This window comes from Anas acuta, chromosome 2 (assembly GCF_963932015.1).
Source record: "Anas acuta chromosome 2, bAnaAcu1.1, whole genome shotgun sequence".
Taxonomy (NCBI): domain Eukaryota; kingdom Metazoa; phylum Chordata; class Aves; order Anseriformes; family Anatidae; genus Anas; species Anas acuta.
Genome location: NC_088980.1, coordinates 69,600,012 through 69,617,547, shown reverse-complemented (window position 1 = coordinate 69,617,547; position 17,536 = coordinate 69,600,012). Strand labels below are relative to the sequence as shown.

The 17,536-nt window shown below is 40.5% G+C and overlaps 1 protein-coding gene across 3 annotated transcripts in view; it reads right to left on the bottom strand.

Moving 5' to 3' along the window:
- F13A1 (coagulation factor XIII A chain) overlaps positions 1-17,536 on the bottom strand; it is a 65,483-nt gene that overhangs the window by 3,940 nt on the left and 44,007 nt on the right. For all 3 annotated transcript variants that reach the window (XM_068670798.1, XM_068670797.1, XM_068670799.1), the window contains 6 exons: positions 11,544-11,647; positions 10,621-10,709; positions 9,518-9,671; positions 8,634-8,921; positions 4,800-4,960; positions 2,279-2,415 (listed from right to left, as the gene is read on the bottom strand). In XM_068670798.1, coding sequence (XP_068526899.1) covers positions 2,279-2,415; positions 4,800-4,960; positions 8,634-8,921; positions 9,518-9,671; positions 10,621-10,709; positions 11,544-11,647 — 933 coding nt within the window. The remainder of the gene's footprint in view (positions 1-2,278; positions 2,416-4,799; positions 4,961-8,633; positions 8,922-9,517; positions 9,672-10,620; positions 10,710-11,543; positions 11,648-17,536) is intronic.

Here is a 17,536-nt window from a genome sequence, read left to right as displayed (position 1 = left end):
GTTCTATTATCTCTGCAGATATATATATGTGTACATATATATATATGTGTGTATATATATATATATGTAACATATATACATGTGTATATATGTTACATATATATATATATATACACACACACATATATATATCTGCAGGAAGACAACAGCTGTGCTGGGAAACAAATCTACCTTTTCCCATTTCTCTACTGTCCTACTTATAAAACAACTTGCTTCTCTCTAATATTAGCTGAGGTCTGATATGTAGAAACACTCAAAGTGACTTACAATCTATTGTGAATGCTTGCTTGCCTAAAATCCTTTTAACGATATCCATCACTGCCTGATTAATTCTCATCTGTCATGTAAAGACCGTGCCTCATGTAGAGACTGCTGTTGCCACAGGCTTTTCTGTAAGTTGTGTTCTTCATCTGCCTCCAGCTGATAGCTAAATATCACTATATATACAGTCCTTGTAAATAGTCAAGGCAGAAGCCCCCAGGCCACTTAATTCCTAGTATAAAGTTGTATCAGCTGGATCACACATCCCTATTTTATGTAATTGTCCATATGATATAGAAAAGCTACTTTAAAAATACAGTGAAGTCAAGAGTTGCATACCCACAAACAATTGCAAGAGATACATCCCATATATGACATTCCATGACAGACATGGAAGAAGTAGAAGGGAAAAGCCTAGAATAGGTTTAATTCTCTTTGCAAGTATAGTAAAGCCACCCTAATCTGATTTTCCTGGGAGAGAATTCAGTGATGAATGGTTCTGTGTAATATGCTGAGCCATCACACACCGGAGCCATTTATCACTCCGAATGCATGGAGGCAAATGTGATTATTATTTAAATAAACTACAACTGTTCCCTGTTCTGTCCTCTGTGTGTATAACCTGCAGCCTTCATTCATCTCAGAGAAGGTACATCACAGATTTTAAAATGACTAAGCTGATCCATTTCCATTTTAAATGATGCCAAGGGCACTACTACAAAGGGGAAAACATGGTGACTTGAGGGAAAATGACGTTTGTTCCATGAGTCATGTTTCTCCCTAATTTCTGTGCCTTTGATGCACCTGACATTTCCTGCATCCTTGAAGGTGAGAACAGCCCACTGCATCTTTTGGAACAAGAAGGATGCAGAACAACAGGGGAGGCTGGCACATCTGTGCAGCAATGAGGGCTACTGCTGCAACTTGTGTAACTCAGGTGGACCGTGCTGAGTCATGTTCAGCAGCATCTGTGACATACCACGTGCACAAAGCAAGCGCAGTATGATGTCCTTCCACAGTCATTTTTCTGTCCAGCTCCACTCTGGAGACTGGTTTTGATCTCTTTATTCCTGGCCCAGGTGCCATCAGGCTCAGACCTCCCCTACTGGCTGCAGATAATACTGACAAATTATGCAGCTGCTGAAGCACAGGCAATTTTTCAAACTCCTTTTGCACACACCTGGGGACCATCAGCACAGGTAATGATAGATAGCATCACTTCAGCTGTCCAAGAATAAGCAATGGCTGCAAAGTTTTCCAACGATCCCAGTTATACATCCTGGAACTGGCTAATGCCAAGCTTATAACACTGAACTTAAATGGAAAGAGGGTATAGAGAACTACTTGTTCATCATAGGAGTACCCCTTTGTCAGCATGAAGTGCAATTGTGTATAATGAAGGCAGCTGACAGACTTTCCTTTTCCTTAGGCTTGGGAAAAAGTGCTTGCAGACCTGCTACAGCTATCACAGCAAACTCTTCTCTATCCAACACACATTTTGTGTCTTGACATAAGCTTGCAAAGATCATCTGAGGTACCTGTACATCTTGTATAATCATGATTAACACGAGTGAAGAAAAGCCCTATTTGAAAAGCAGCACTGGACTTGATTTACACATACTGAGTGAGTGGCAGTAAACACTTCATGTGTAGGATAAATCTGTCTTTCTTTCTTTCTTTCTGTGTTAGCAGCTCATAGGTAATATTGTCAAGCACCAAAAATTATGTAATACAGTGAAAACATAAACTCTGTCTGCATTAGCAGCTACCCACAACCACGACACTGCTCTCCAACACCAGTACTGAACAGATGAAATGCTATCACTGCCCCTCATTGCACAAGGGACAACTTGACTCCTTCTGACTGTTGAGACCTATGGCTCCCCTGTGGATTGAATTTTAAAGTAAGGAGAGTGTCTGCATTACTCAGCACTGCATTAGTTAAGCGTCTCTTGTAAGCTGTCTCCTATAAGCAAGAAGGTGATGAACTCCCAGCCAGCTGTGCTTGCTTCCCTACCTGAACTCCTTTTTCATTGTCTTCAGCACTCCAGGTCCCTCGAGGCGGAGCGTGACGTCCTCCAGGGTTTTTTTCAGAGGATTGGTGAACTCCACAATCACAGACATTTCTTTATCAGCTACCATCTCACCTTGAGTCTGCACAACAAGGGAAAGATAAAGCTCCACAAGCTGATAATAATAAAATGTATTGTGGTGAAATAAGTGGGGTTAAATACACAGTACCTGCAAGGAAAAAAAAGGAGGGGGAACGAAGCATGTAGCAAAACAGCACGAGGCAGAGAAAGTCTAGTTAGAAGAAAATTGGATGGGCCCATAGGCTCTACCACTACAGGTGTTTCTACCCATTGCAATTTCCCTGCAAGGACAGGTCAAGGGGCAGGCTCTTGTTTCCAGAGGAAAAACACAAATCTGCTTGCAGAGTCCTGTGGCTGAGGGTTCAACCGAGGGAGAGGCTGGCTGAGCAGGGCCTCTCTCTTATTCTTACCCCTCCCTAGGCCCTCTGCCAGCCCTAAAGGACATGGCTCAGGCAGGGGTTTTCATCTTACGGCTGGTAGATCCCAGCTGGTCCATGAAAGACTTTAAAGGGCCTTGAGAAAGGTAGCTAAGGTAAAGAAGTATCTTTGCAATCAAATTAAAGCACTATCCTGGGGTCTTCATCCCTCCTGCGAATGCTTACAGAGTCTCACAGTTGCAAAAGCTGGAAAGGCTCTGGTCTAAGGGATTGTTCCATAACAAATACCAATAATACTGACTGGAGCAACAGATGAGACACTCCCAGCTAAACTCTCAATAGCTTTTAGCCATGTGAGTTTAAAAAAAAAAAAAAAAAAGTGGTATATTCAGAAGTTCTAGCCCATTAGGAGCCTTATATCTTCCTTATTTCAATTGCCCATTTAGATATGTGAAGATCACTGATACATGGGGTGGATTCAAAATCTTCCTGAATTCCCATATATGCAACTGAGAGCATGACCTGTATTTGCCGAACTTATTTTTGTAACCTAATATCAAGCTAAATTATAAGGTGTAATTTCCTGAACTGCTAACTCTGACAATCTTTTCAGACCACCAGAGAAAGATCAAAGCTGTATCTGAAGACACAAGAGGAAATACTCTTTTCAATCTTCTCCCTTACTTTCACATTAAGAACTCCAATCTGACAAACATGCCCAATGAAGAAATCTGAGAAGAGACCTAGGAAGATAGTTTCCTCAGATTTCTTTATGAAGCAATAAAGCAAAGTTTCTTATATAAATACATATGTATACACACATGCACACACAAGCATGCTTAAAAAAATCCATCTATTAAAATTTCAGATTGTATTCACACAACACAAAGAAGCAGAGAAGAAACAGAGTTTTACTAGAAGACATGGTTACTGCATATACTAAGCATCCTTTCCTCATAAAAGCAGGGAGGATAAACTGTTCTGAAGCTGAAACTGAGGATCCTGTATAAGATGTTCTGTTTACATAATGAATTGAAAGAACTTTCTACTTTTAACATTTGGTTATTGAAGATGGGTATTGAAGATAGCATTTATCTATCTTGTTCACCTCCTTTCTGGAATGCTCAGTTAAACGAAAACTTGTATTTGAAAATGCCAATAATCTGATCAGATCATTTCTGCAGACCAAGAAACAGAACAAATATTTTTTTTTTCAAACTTCGCTTGTAGTTTTTATATATATTACTATATGGAAACCTGAACACTGTTTCAAATAAATATATGGGAGACAAAAGCTGTATAAACTTAGATTCATTTCAAGGTCTTGAGTTTTAGGGATCTGCACTCATGTTTATAAAAAGTTTCCTGAACAGGTGTTCTGATATTATTAATTTTTTGTACTAGCAGGTAAAAAAATGACCCAAATGACATGATTCAGAGCAGATGAAGGCTTATCACTGTTGAAAATAAGGCATTCTATTTGGATGCCCAGTTATGAACTGAGAACTCAGCTAGACTTCTTGCAGTCTTTGCTATACAACACAGGGTCCTTGTCCTATCAGAATCACCACATTTCTGTAATTTCAGAGTTACCATGCCACCAACTGCAGAAATACTTGAAACTCCACTAACAGTGCATTCACAGAGTGGCAGAAAGGAATATCATGAAAGTATCATTCCAAAAGATGTTACACACTCAATTTTGGAGGAAGCTTCCACAAAACTTGCACAAGCCAAGCAAATTCTCCTCAGCAGTAGTGCCCTTCATTTTTCAGCAAGAGGTATCTGTACTGCATTGCTTTAAATATAACAGACTTTTCAAGTTGTCAAAGACTTCAGGGACTTGACTGAGTAATCTCTCTTCCATGTTTTGAGTTCCTCCAACTTTCTCAGATCTTTTCACCTCCTTCCTCCACTGAGATCACTTTAGCTCTCTATTATAGGTGACGCTGTCAGCCTCAGTCTTTAATGTAGACTACTCAGGCTAACATACACCCTCATACACTCCAGGTGGTAACTGAAGGCAAAAACACAGTCCCCTATCCCAGAAGCCACAGCCATGAGATACCTTGATCCGCAGGGAAGGAATTTCGAGGACCGTTGCCTTCTGGGCGGCCAGGATCTTCCCTGTTTCATTGATCCGTGCTGTCACAAAGAAATGAAAGGAGGCTTGGTCCAGCAGATCACTCAGGTATTCGCTTGATGTGATGATAACATCGAAAGCACTAGCTAGGGGAGAAAAAGAAAAGAAAAAAATGCATCTGAAGCAATCTAATGGCTAATTGCTCCTCCTCTCATGGCAGTTACATGAGTATCTCGGAGAAAGGTGGTCCAGCACCAAAGAAGGACTTTTCTTCTCTTGCCCAAACTACCTTCATTTCTTTACCTCATCATTCCCTCTCTTGTTTTTGTTCTCTTTGCAATTAGGCTGCTCCCTGAGGCAGCAGCTAGGTTTGTGTACAGCCTCTGCCCTTTGCCCGTCACTGCAGGCCCAGGCCACTTTGGAAGGTTCCCAGGCACCACCACAAAGTAAGTGATAAGCAACACTGGCAATAATTAGCTGCTGGACACAAAGGTCTAAAACAGTTTTTAAGCACTGTCCTTGTATATTTTTGCTTTTTCACTTTATTCCTGTACTTTCTCTGCCTCTCTTCCCAGCAGAGAGATGCCACCAGGAATGCCACCAGAGCAGCCATTTAGGGATGTGCAGACTACCTGGGAGACTACCTAGCTCTCCAGGATGTCTGGATAACTACCTTTGTCCTACACAGGGCTTGCCTGCAACATTTAGCAGGCAGGGCCTCCTGTCGCCAGCACACCCTCCAGAGAGCTCTCATGTGCTCCCTGACAATAATTATTGGAAGGAACAAGTCCCCCTGGGCTAGATGGTTGAGATGCAGGGAATCATTAATTCTAACCATATTGAACTGCAATTCCCAGGCCAACAATGGTGTGAGAATGTGATGCAAAGAAGCAGATCTGCTAACTAAGTGACCAGGCAGAATATATAGATCTGGAGCTCTTGCCTCTATAAACATTCATTATAACCCTAGTAAACATACCAAGATCTCCCACCTGTTAACTATGATTATTACTGTTATCTGTTATTTGTATTGTATTTGTGACATACACTGTACACACTGAGATAATTGAACTCAATTGGGTAAATCACATTCACCCCTTTTCACTCTTTTGATCCACTTACATCAAAAACAGTTCCTTGATTTGGTTTCAAAGCTATTCCCTAGGTAACCACCTGACCTGGATTTACCAGGCCAGCTTTAAATTTGCTTGATGTGCTCCCCCTCCCTCCCTATCACTCTGTATCTCTTTTAAAACAATTTCCCATAATGCCACAAATCGTAAATTATAAATGAGGCAAGGTATTTTTCATCCATGTAAATAAATAAATAAATTAGTTACAACCTAAGTGGAATTTACAGTGGAAGGAAAGAAATATTTCTGTTTAAATTTAATTCTTGCAGAAAGAAAGAAAGAAAGAAAGAAAGAAAGAAAGAAAGAAAGAAAAATAAAAGAATAATAGACTTCCATTTCCTTAGCACTGGCTGTGTTGGTAAGTTGCCAGTACCTCTCATTGCACCTGGGAAAGCCAGGGGAGACACAACACCAAGCTGCCTTACAGCCTCTCAAAATAAAAAAAAGAGAAAACTAAATATAACTGAATAGATGTGAGAGCACCTTTGAAGGCACTGGAAGGTTTAAGCTATTCAAATCCTCAAAGATGTTTTCAACCCACACAGTTTCTTTAATCATTATTCTGAAAATCGTGCATTCACTTCCTGTTTGAAAACTTAGTTTGCTTCATTCTTTCAGTAGCACAGTCTGGAAGAATGCCTTTAACACTTCTTTATTATATTGTAATAGTTTGATACCTCCAGATACATTTACCCTTAGTGCCATGAATGAAGCCTACAAATTCTGCTCGAGTGCCTCAGGAGGTATCCTACCACAACTCCTCTGACAGACTGTTCTCACACAGCTGCAAATGATCACACTGCCACCCTTCACACTGCCCATCTGCTCTGACACAATTCCTGCCTGCACACTCCTTTCCAATGCAAATGCAAAAGAATACATGTTTGAGTTTTATGTAGCACCGTCAGAGATAACTTGTGAGGGATCTTTTTGTCCTGTTGCTGGACAAAGTGCTGTGCAAGTTGATGACTGTAGTTCAGCTATATGTTAATTTCCACTTTGAAAGGTGGTAGAAAGATGGTTTAATACCTTAAAATGTCACATTGGCCAGAGACAGTGATGGGGACACACTTCTCTATACATACAAAATAAAAATAAAAACAAAAACAAAAGTCATGTCCTAGTCTCTTAGGTGCATCTCTCTGGTCTGTGTTCACTCACTATCGGTCAATTTAGAGTTTACAGCACAGATTCAAAAAGCTTTTCAGAAACTATTTACTTAGAAAAAATGAATGATGAGGCTCAGTGATGCCTAAAATATCACCTATTCATTTCACTTCTTGCACAGAGGAGACAGATGAACCTCAAAACACTACAAAAGCTCTATTTCAGGTGATAATAGCTTACAGAGACCTTTAGTGCAAGAGCACAAAGACAGACCGTTTCCAAACTACCTGCAAGTGAGTTGGAGGAGTTAGAAAGAACCTGACAGCAAGTAGCAGTCAGAGCTTTGAGGTAGACTGGAGGTGGAATTTTTATTAACCTTCACGTGCAGATCCCTATAAATGGACACCTAGCTTATGGAGATTAATAAACTCCAAATCAAAATGTGCAGTTTTAGAAAACACTTAAAGTGAGGGAGAAAGCAGAGGGGCTCAGAGGCATCTCACTGAGATGAAACTGGGCCTCTTTGAGGTGAAAGGACTCACAGAGCCTCCTGAGCTGGGACAGATAGACAGGACAGGTGAGGAAGCTCAGAGGTCAGCCAGAGGTGCTGTGATCCAGCACCAAATCCAGACCAGGTGGCCCACCCTATGGGCTCCTGACGTTTTGCTACTCCTGCTGTGCTCAGCAGAGATTGCATTTGCCCAGTAGCAGCATCAAGAAGGCAAAGTCATTGCTCTTGACTTTCTCAGTAGAGAACTCAAGTGGAGGATTCTAAGCCTCTCAATTAGCTTGCTTAAGGGCATGCTTTTATTAATTTTGCTGAGCTGGAGGCACCGACCCAATAGCACGGGCCTGTCAGAAGAACAAGAGATTGGCAATCACTTGCTGCTGGAGAAGCCAGGGCTCTGACACCAGCCTGCTCCATAGTTGTGGAGAACAGCAGATCCTCAGTACTTACTGTTTTCCAAATGGGGCTGCCATGGCTGCCATGAAATAGGTTGGTTACATCCAAAATAAAAAAGCAGAACATCCCTCTTCCCTACTTTAAGCAGTGCAAACTCCTTCCCTAAGCCATGTGAGCCAGGCTGCCAGGAACTGTTTTTCTCATGAGAAGAAGGAGGCAAGATCTTCCTTCAACAGTCCAGAGGGCACGGGGAAAAGCAACTGCTGCATATGGAAAGAACTCACCTAACTTCAGGGTGCGTGTGCAGCTGACAAATACCCCTGATGTGATGTATAGTGGCTTAATCCAGTTACAGATACACGTTTTAGATTGTTGTAAATATACAAATCCTGAACGACCCTGTCCTCCAAAGCCAGATGGACATTTGGAACAACTCAGACATGCAGCTCAGTGTAGGAGAGCATTATGCAAAGAGCAACAGCCTGAAGAAAACAGCCTCATCTCTAAATGACCCTGCTATCAGGGCCAGAGCTGGAAGCAGGGCTTCCTGATACCCGATAGTGTATCCTACCCCTAGATACTAGAATTGGTTCTATCCATGGATAGAAAGACACTAGTGAAAGTGACATAGATGAATAAAGCTAGCAGATTTGAAAACAACTATGTGAGCCTTACACATAAGGGGTTCCAGTTTCACAGTGAAAGAGTGCTTCTTGAACTCATTCTTTGTGACTCCTGTATAAAACACTATGTTGCCTGAAAGGTATGTAGTAGCAGTGTAGGAGTTGCGGCTCTTGTTCCTGAATGTTATAGTGACTTTAAAGTCACTGCCAAGGACTGCCTTTTGCACTTGGAAATCCATCTCAACATCCTTTTGTGGCTGATACATGTCATCTTGGGTACTTTGCTTTTTAACACCATACATAACAGCAGTCTCCAGAGCCAGTCTTTCCTCCTCTGAACCTAGAAACAAAAGAAAAACAAATTAAGAAGAGAAGCAGGAGTAGTGCATTAGTCCACTCACAAGGATTCATTTCCCACACCTTTTGGTAGTTGAAATGAATGGATGAGGACAGTGAATGTTCTTGTGGTAAAGTTAGTATTAGGAGAACTTCACAACTTCCAAGCAAGATGGGTCTTAAAGATTCAAGCTATATCCAAGAAACTGATGCAGCTTAATTGATAATAATGGAACTACACTGATTTACTTCATGCAAGCATCTGACATTTTTTGTCTCAGGCCTGAGTAAGAGATGTCTAAACAGCTGTACGGAAAGCCTTAAATTGTTTTGTATGCTCAAGCTACCTCATGATTGCCCTTTGTTTTCACTACAGCTTACTCAGTCTGAAGCATTTCTGACTAGCAAACAAGGTTTGTGCTCTTCTCAAGGCATCTGCAGTGTTGCTCGGGTGAAGCTAGAAAAAAAAAAAAGAGTTCCAGAGGGCAAGTCAGCAGCTTTCCATGCAGCAACCTCAGTACCAGAGGTCTGTAAATTTACAGTTCAAGATCTGATTGAGGTAAATCTCTGTTGGTATGCTCCCACTCCATTTCAGGTTACCTTCTTGGAACTTGTACTCCTCAGTAATCTCTACCATTTCATCAGTCCCGACTCCTTTGGTCACAATCAACTTCCCAATATGGGTCGTGTCAATTTTTTCTATAATTTGGGCTCCATTTTTTTCCCTTCTTGAGTAAACAACATCACTATTCACCTACAAAATTAAACCAAAAAGGATTGAGATGCATGGAAGTATAGAAAGCAGGGAAGCCATTCTGACTCCCACCAAAACCATGAAATATCAACTTGAAGACCCACTAATTATTCACTCTGAAATCCCATGTTTAAAATTAGGCATATGCTACAATAATGACTAGATGCATTTTAGTATTTGTAACTCCAGAACAATAGCCTGTGTAAACCTGAGTAGGCTGCAGAGATACCATTTGGACCTGGGGATCATGATTACATATTCCTTGCATCAAAAAGCTTTATGCCAGAGGGGAACAGTTCATAGATAAAATATCCTTATTCTCTTCTGTCCAAAGCTATATACAATTCAGTTAGAGAGTTGCTCTACGTCTGTTGCAGTTCTGGGCACACCAACTCTGGTGGTGCAAGAGGTTAAAACACCAGGCCAGGCTCTCTCACTGTTCATGGAAATATACTCTTCTCAGATCTACCAAACTGCCTCAGATCTATACACTGCAGCCAAAAGAAACGTGGTGAACAAGGACCTCTTTAAAGTCACCAAATTTTGGCTGAAATAAGCAAGGAAGCCTTAACATAACCAGGTTTTCTGGCAAGCCTGAGAAGGAGGTCACAACTCCCAAAGGATGAAGATGAGCAGCTAAACCTAGTGACTCATTTCCCAGCACATCTGGAATCTGGGAAGGATAGAAGACCACAGCCTGAAATTTGATCGGAACAGCTTTTTCTGCTTACTACATTGGTGAGCAGAGATTAGAGAAATCTCTGTTGTTCATTAGAGATATATCACACCTACTGGCCTGCATGTAAAAATATAGTTATGAGATTTATTTTAAACGTGGTTCATATATCAAGTAACTTCTCAATCCACAAATTGCAGTGGAGCCTATCTTCTGTCTCACCTATTGTCCCACTGATACCACTCAATGAACTAAAATTTTTCAAGTACATACCTCAGCAAAGACAAAAGGAGCATCAAATTGGAAGCAAACGTGACCATGTTTAATGGCTTGAACTGAAGCTGGGCCACATCTGTACATACCTGGTGGGGGAGCGCAGGGGGGAAAGAAAGATAAAGTTATTTTTATAATTAAAAAAAAAAAAAAAAAGTAAAAATATTATCCTTTCTCAAAGAAAAAGAATCCTTGGGTTTTGGTGAACACTTTCAATAGTTTACTGGGATTCCTGACCAAGAAGTGAAAAGCTTCATTTCTGTTGCCAGCCCTCTAAACAACACAGACTTAAGTCTGAAACTATATAATGACTCGGTACCTTAGTGACATCATGAAGCGCACTGTAAGTCTCAAGTACTTTAAATGAAGCTAAAGCTGATTTTGGTTATAGCAAATAATATTGGGAGAGATCAGTTAATCTATAGACAGAGAAATATCTCACTTCATATCTGCTAAAGATGTCTTTCAAGAACTGGAAAATTAAAGACTGGGAAGAAACAGCAGTGGCTTTTCACTTTTTCTCTCCTGCCCACGGCCTGCTCAGGCAGTTTAACATGGGATGCAGAAACTGGCTGATATATAATGAAAGAGAACTCATTTGATTAGGCTCCTGTATAGGTTCTCTAAAAATTTGAAAGCCATCTTTCAGCAATGGAACTACATCTCTTCTGTACAAAGCAGGACGCTTCTCATGTAAGATTTTGTGCACGTGTGTCATGAGCAGTGTTGTAATAAGGACAGATCTATTTTAGAGCTCAAAACAATTCAGGAGAAAACCCTAAGTGAAGTTGAGTGTGGTTATCTGGTTAAAAGTTTGTCACAGGCAACATACTGGCACTGGGTCAGCTATTGTCACCTCATCATTTGCCACAAAGAACCCAAGTGTTGGAAAGAGTGCTAAGGAGGATCTCAAGCAATATTACCATCACTGGTTTCTTGGGGTGTCCCATCAACAGCCTGCCATCCTCCAAAACCAACAGGAAGATCAGGTCTGGTCATCCAAGCTTCATTCCAGCAATGATAGTTCCTTATAAGAGATGAGACCAAGATATTAAATTATTGGAAAGAAACATACACACCAAAATAAACCTGTGTCTTTATGATCTGCCATTGCTTCAATAGCAACATGTGCCAATTTAGATGTGAAAAAGTCTGCTCTTTTTAAATAATATATTTTTAAGTCTAACAGTTTGAGATCTCTCAGTTAAATCATGAAAATCCTTCATTATAGATCCTTGAATGTAAGTTGAAGAAGACTTTTTGTTCTTCTATTGTGTGCTGAATGCATATATCTCTGAGAAAATATTCCAGTGCTTGGAGGTTGTTGGGGTATATGAAGAACTACACACACTACAATCCCTTTCCAGCCAGATGTCCCTAAAAATGGAGTTGTGAGATGGCTATAATCTTTTCTATCTATGGAGGCCACCTCTACTTCAACTTGCTCTCCAAATCAATCTTTGAATCTTCTTCAAGCCATTGAAGTTTGTTCTGCTTTGTAACTAGTAAGACTAAAGCTTTGGTACCTTCACTGAAGAGATTTTAGGATCAACTCAACAGTATAGTGTGTAACTTTGTTTTCATGGTTGATAACAAACATGCTCAACTGGTTTCCATGTTGTTTGAGAAAAGGACCTCACACAGGCTTCATAAAACTACACTCATTGTGGATTTCTTATAAGGCCTCCCCAGTCTTTCACACCAATTAAAGAGGGCAGATCTAGAATGCACAGCTTTCCATAACACCCACCTGTTACTATCATGGACCAGGTGTTCAAAAAACCTTTAGAGACCAGGACAGTACTGCTGGAAGGTGTATTTATCGGAGTGATTAATCTATGCACTCAGTCTATAAATGCCTTCATCTGATAGGATGCTCAGCAAAAGAAAAAAACACACTACAGCGTCATCCCAGTCTGCCCAGAATATTTCAAAGATAAATGGACAGGACAAATCTTGTCACTCTCTTCCTGCAATGTTACCCATGCTCAAGGGAGAGCATGAGCAAAGAAGAAAAGCGATGTACAAAGAGGGTCTTGCAGTAAAGCCAGCAAAGTGTTTTAATTTCATTACTGCAGGGAAAAAAAAAAAAAAAAAGAGAAGGAAGAAATAGAGAAAGGGGCAATTTTGCTTGCAAATTATACATCTCCTACAGCAGATATGAATAAAATTACATCTGTGTAGCTGCTGATACAGCCCCTAGTACATGCAATGATATTAGCAACAGAAATGGGGATTGTTAATCTCTGACCATTTCATTAATAATAGGTGAAAACCAGCCACAAAGCAGAGTCAGAAGGATCTGAAGCTTGTCTAACAAGACTTTTCAAAGTGGAAATGAAAGCTTGGATCAGGGTAAAACTTGTCAGTTAAGAGAGTTAATGAAGCACCACTACAGAAAAAAGAATTATTCAAGGAAAATGACGCACACTCAGAGAATTTTTGATGCTGCTGAGAGTAGTCAATGCTGAATCATGCTCACAGAGCTTAGCTGAGGGCTACCAGAGGATGGGGATGCACTTTATGGTAGGTGGGTTTTTGAAAGCTGTTATGCCAGCATGTGAGAAAGACAATACCTGCCCTGAAGCACTCACTGGTTCACTTTGAATCAAACTTAGATGTGTCATTGGCTTTATGTTCTGCAAAAGAACAACCTGAAGAGCAGACAGGAGGGAAAGATGATAAAAACAAGGTGGGGGGTAGGAGAGGTGGGGAGAATAACACTGTGGAAAAAAAAAAAAAAAAGCAACTCTGCTTCAATTCTGTAATTAGATAATGCAGTATCTTATCATTCTATATTCTCCCTAGGGGATTGGGCCTTTCTCACTGGTTTCTATTGGTGTAGTTTTGAGTGCGACAGGACAGCAATCCTTCTAGGTCTGCTGCCACGCAAATAACAAATACACATCAGGTTATTGAATGTGAATGGACAGAAATGCACTGTTTGTAAAGCACAAACATTAAGGAAAGGAGGATGAGGGGAATATTTCCCTCTCCAAAATGTAGCAGAAAATTCACTTTGGCAGAAATGAGCACAGCTGAGGATCTGGCTCTGAAGCCATAATTTGTTAAACTGAACCTGTAGTTCTTGTATTCTACAGCAATCCTGAGACATTAAAGAAAGCAAGAATGGCTATACAGATCAATGTAGTGACCATTAAATATTTACAGAGATAATTACGAATAGACTAAACAAAGCAATGGGGAAATTAATAAAAGATGACCGGGTGGGTTTTATGCCTGGAAGACAATTTAAGAAGGGTACTTGGTATTGCTTATGAGGCAGCCACATGCTGGAAACAGTTGTTGCCCTTTCATCAGCTAATAAGCTTGGGCATTGGGATTGAGCTAGACTTTAAGAGAAAAGTGAGTTGGAAATGAATGGGAAAGCAGAGATTTCAGAAAGGCTCTCTCACAGGACATGGGTGAATACACATGGGGCTGGGTGACTTCTGAGGTACTGATGTTGGTCTGTTTGAACTTCACAGTAGGAGTGAGTCTTGATTTCCATCCAAGAGAAATATTCTTTAAGTGTCTTTCTATCATCATTAAGAAAGACAAGGAGAACAAAGTAAGGGGACAGAAGCAGTACTGATGGGCCCAAATCTGGCCAGCTTTATAAAAATAACTTTTTGCAAAGTCTGTGTAATTCTGTATTTGTGTTTTGTTGTTGTCATTGTTTCCTATCCCAAGGGAAAAAATGCTCTTTAATAAAAATAAATAAATGTCAGATAGCATTCAGAGGGAGCCCCACACTCAGAGATGGATTGGACTGAAAATTCTGGCTCCAAGTGCTCCTGAAGTCTGAGAGTATTTAAAACCTGAAGACAGATTAACTACAGCAGTACAAAGCAATAGAAATGATATATTAATAAAGAAAAAGAGTTTTGTTTCCAGATTGCAAGAGATTATAAATAAAAGTGAGAAATCCATTAAAAAAATCATTATGAATCCCTTGACCTTGTCTTCTTAACAATAATAAAAAAAAAAAGTAAAAGAGACATTAAAAATAAAATCAAGGTTAAGACACGAGCCATATAAGAGTCTGCATGTGGGCAACCATGGAGTGTTACAGAGTAATGAAGAGAAAGGACACAGAGGAGAAATGAAAAGAGGTATGTAATATATTAAATTATGCCCAAAGGGTTATGTGCACCATGTACTAATAAATGCATCATGAGGATAAAAAGGAATGAACAAGGCAGTTCAAAAAGTAATCACAGAAGAAAAAAAAAATGGAGGATGGGAGGACAAAATGCTGGTGTGAAGTTGTATATGGATTTCAGTGGAACAAGGATGACTTTGTTCCTGCCCAAAAGAATAGAAAAATACAGGACTGAATTCAGAAGCCTTGGAAAAAAAGCTAGGAAAAGGAGAGGTAGGGAAGGACAAGGAAATGTCAAAAGTGGATCAGAGTTGTTTCATTAATCAGTTAGGAGAAGGGAAGAAGAAGAGGAGGTAAGATAGTGAAAGTCTGAAGCATGGCAGTGATCCATTACTGGGTGTATACAGTCTGAATGGTGAATCATTGAATCTTGTTTCACATCATTTTTAGGCAGGTGTGATTTTAAATGATTGGCCGTTCCTTTACAGCTCTTTGAGCCATAGGAGGACCAGCCCCATGAGAAATACTGAGGTCCTGCTGCCACACAGATCAAATAGAGCTTAGCAGGCTGGGAACCCCTAAGGATCTGGAGAGGAATGAACAAGTCAGACAAGACAGCAGGACCACAAACCTGGACTTCAAGAGAGCAGATTTTGGCCTGTTTATGGTCCTGCTTGGAAGAATCCCATGGGAGGCAGTCCTGAATAGAAGACGGGTCCAAGAGAGCTCATTTGTTTTCAAGGATCACCTCTTCCAAGTTTAAGACTGGTCAACCTCCATGTGCAGGAAATCAACCAAAAGTAGCATGAGGCCTGCAAGGTGGTCTGAACTAAACTTAAACATAAAAAGAGAGTGCATGAGCGGAATCAGGGACTAGTTACCCAGAAGTAACGTAGAAACACTGTCTAAGCATGCAGAGACAAGTTTAGGAACAACAAAGCACAAATCAGAGTATGTCAAATCAAACAGATGTGAAGGGCAACAAGAAAGGCAAGTGCATTGGTAACAAAGGGAAGACTAAAGAAAACTTGGGTCCACTGTTGAATGAGGTAGCAGACCTGGTGACAGTGGACTAAGAAAAGTCAAAGTACTCAATGTATTTTTTTTTCTTAGTTACTGCTAAGATTTGCCTTCAGGAATAATAGGCATTTGAACCCACTGTGGAAAGTCTAGTGCAATGATCCTCTATCAGCCATTGAGGAGGATCACAGAATGGTTAAGGTTGAAAAGGACCTCTGTAGATCAACTAGTCCACCCTCCTTGCTCAAGCAGGGTCACCTAAAGCATATTGCACGGGATCTTGAATATTAAAGATTCAGGCAGGTCTTGAATATCTCCAGAGAAGTAAACTCTGGACAAAAAAAACTCTTGTAAACTATTTCTCTGGAGAAGTAAACACGGTCTCTCTGGGCAATCTGTTCCACTGCTATATCACTGTCACTATAAAAAGTAAAGAATCAAGTTAGGGAATATTCAGACAAATTCTGTGTATACACACAAGTCCAATTGACCTGATGGGATGAACCCACAAGTTCTGAGGGAGCTGTCTGGTGGCACTGGGAGGCCACTCATATTTGCCTTTGAAATGTCTTGGTGATTGGTTCCTGAGGACCTTAAGAAAGTAAATAGCACTCTTTTCTTCAAGAAAGAGAAACATCAGCATCCAGGGAACTACAGATGTATAAGCCCCTTGATCCCTGGAAAGGTGATAGAGCAAATTCTTCTGGAAAATGTTTTAAAAAATAGTAAGGACATGATGATTGGCAGTAGTCAGCATGCATTTACAAGGGGGAAGCCATGTCTAACCAACCTGATTGCCTTCTGTGATAAAATGACTGACTGGGCAAGGGGAGGCCAACCAATAGTTGTTGGTTATTTTTTGTTTGTTCATTTGTTTGGTCTTTAGCACTGTTTTCTGTAACATCCTCGTGGACAAACTACTGAAGTATAGACTAGACAAGTGGACAATGAGGTGTGGTGTACTGAAAACTGCTGGGTTCAGAGGGTTGTGATCAATGGCATGAAATCTGCCTGGGGCTAGTCACTAGCTGTGTCACTAGGGTCAATGCTGGGTCCAATAGTGTTCAACATCTTCATTAATGGCCTGGATTATGGCACCAGCTGCACCTTCAGCAGGTTTGCAGATACAGAAAACTGAGAAGAATGGCTGATACATCAGAAGTTGTATATCAGAAGAGGCTTAGAGGGCTGGCACTGTTTGGCCTGGAGATGGAAAGTTTCAATGATAGTTGGACCTTCTAATCAGGTATAATATGGCTCTAATCAAATATAAGTAACTGATTAGAAAGAGAGGGTGCTGGGGCGGAAGACAAAAACAGACTATTCTCAGTGGCCCCAAAGGCAAGACAAGAAGTAATGCACAGGAAATTTTGTCTGAACATAAGGAAACATTTTTACTGTGAATATTTGAACACTGGCATGGGTTGCCCCATGGATGGAGTGCCCATCCTTGCAGGTTTTCAAAACCCAGGTGGAAACTGCTCGAGCAGACCTTGCTTTGAGCAGAGTACTGGATGAAATGACTTTCAGAGGTCTCTTCCAGTCTCCCCTATTTCCAGTGATGGTGTGATATAGGCTACAGATGTAAATGAACCTTAGATTGCATTTTGGTAACAGATTATGGAAATTACTTAGTTACAGCAACAAGTTCAGTCATTTCATCCACTACAGAATGGATTTATTACAGTTTTAATATAAAGACTTCCAGGGATTAAGTTGTTAATGAAACAAGCTGATGAGTAGCTATGCTGATGAGGTGAAGATATCATTGACACAAATCAAGTAAATTAA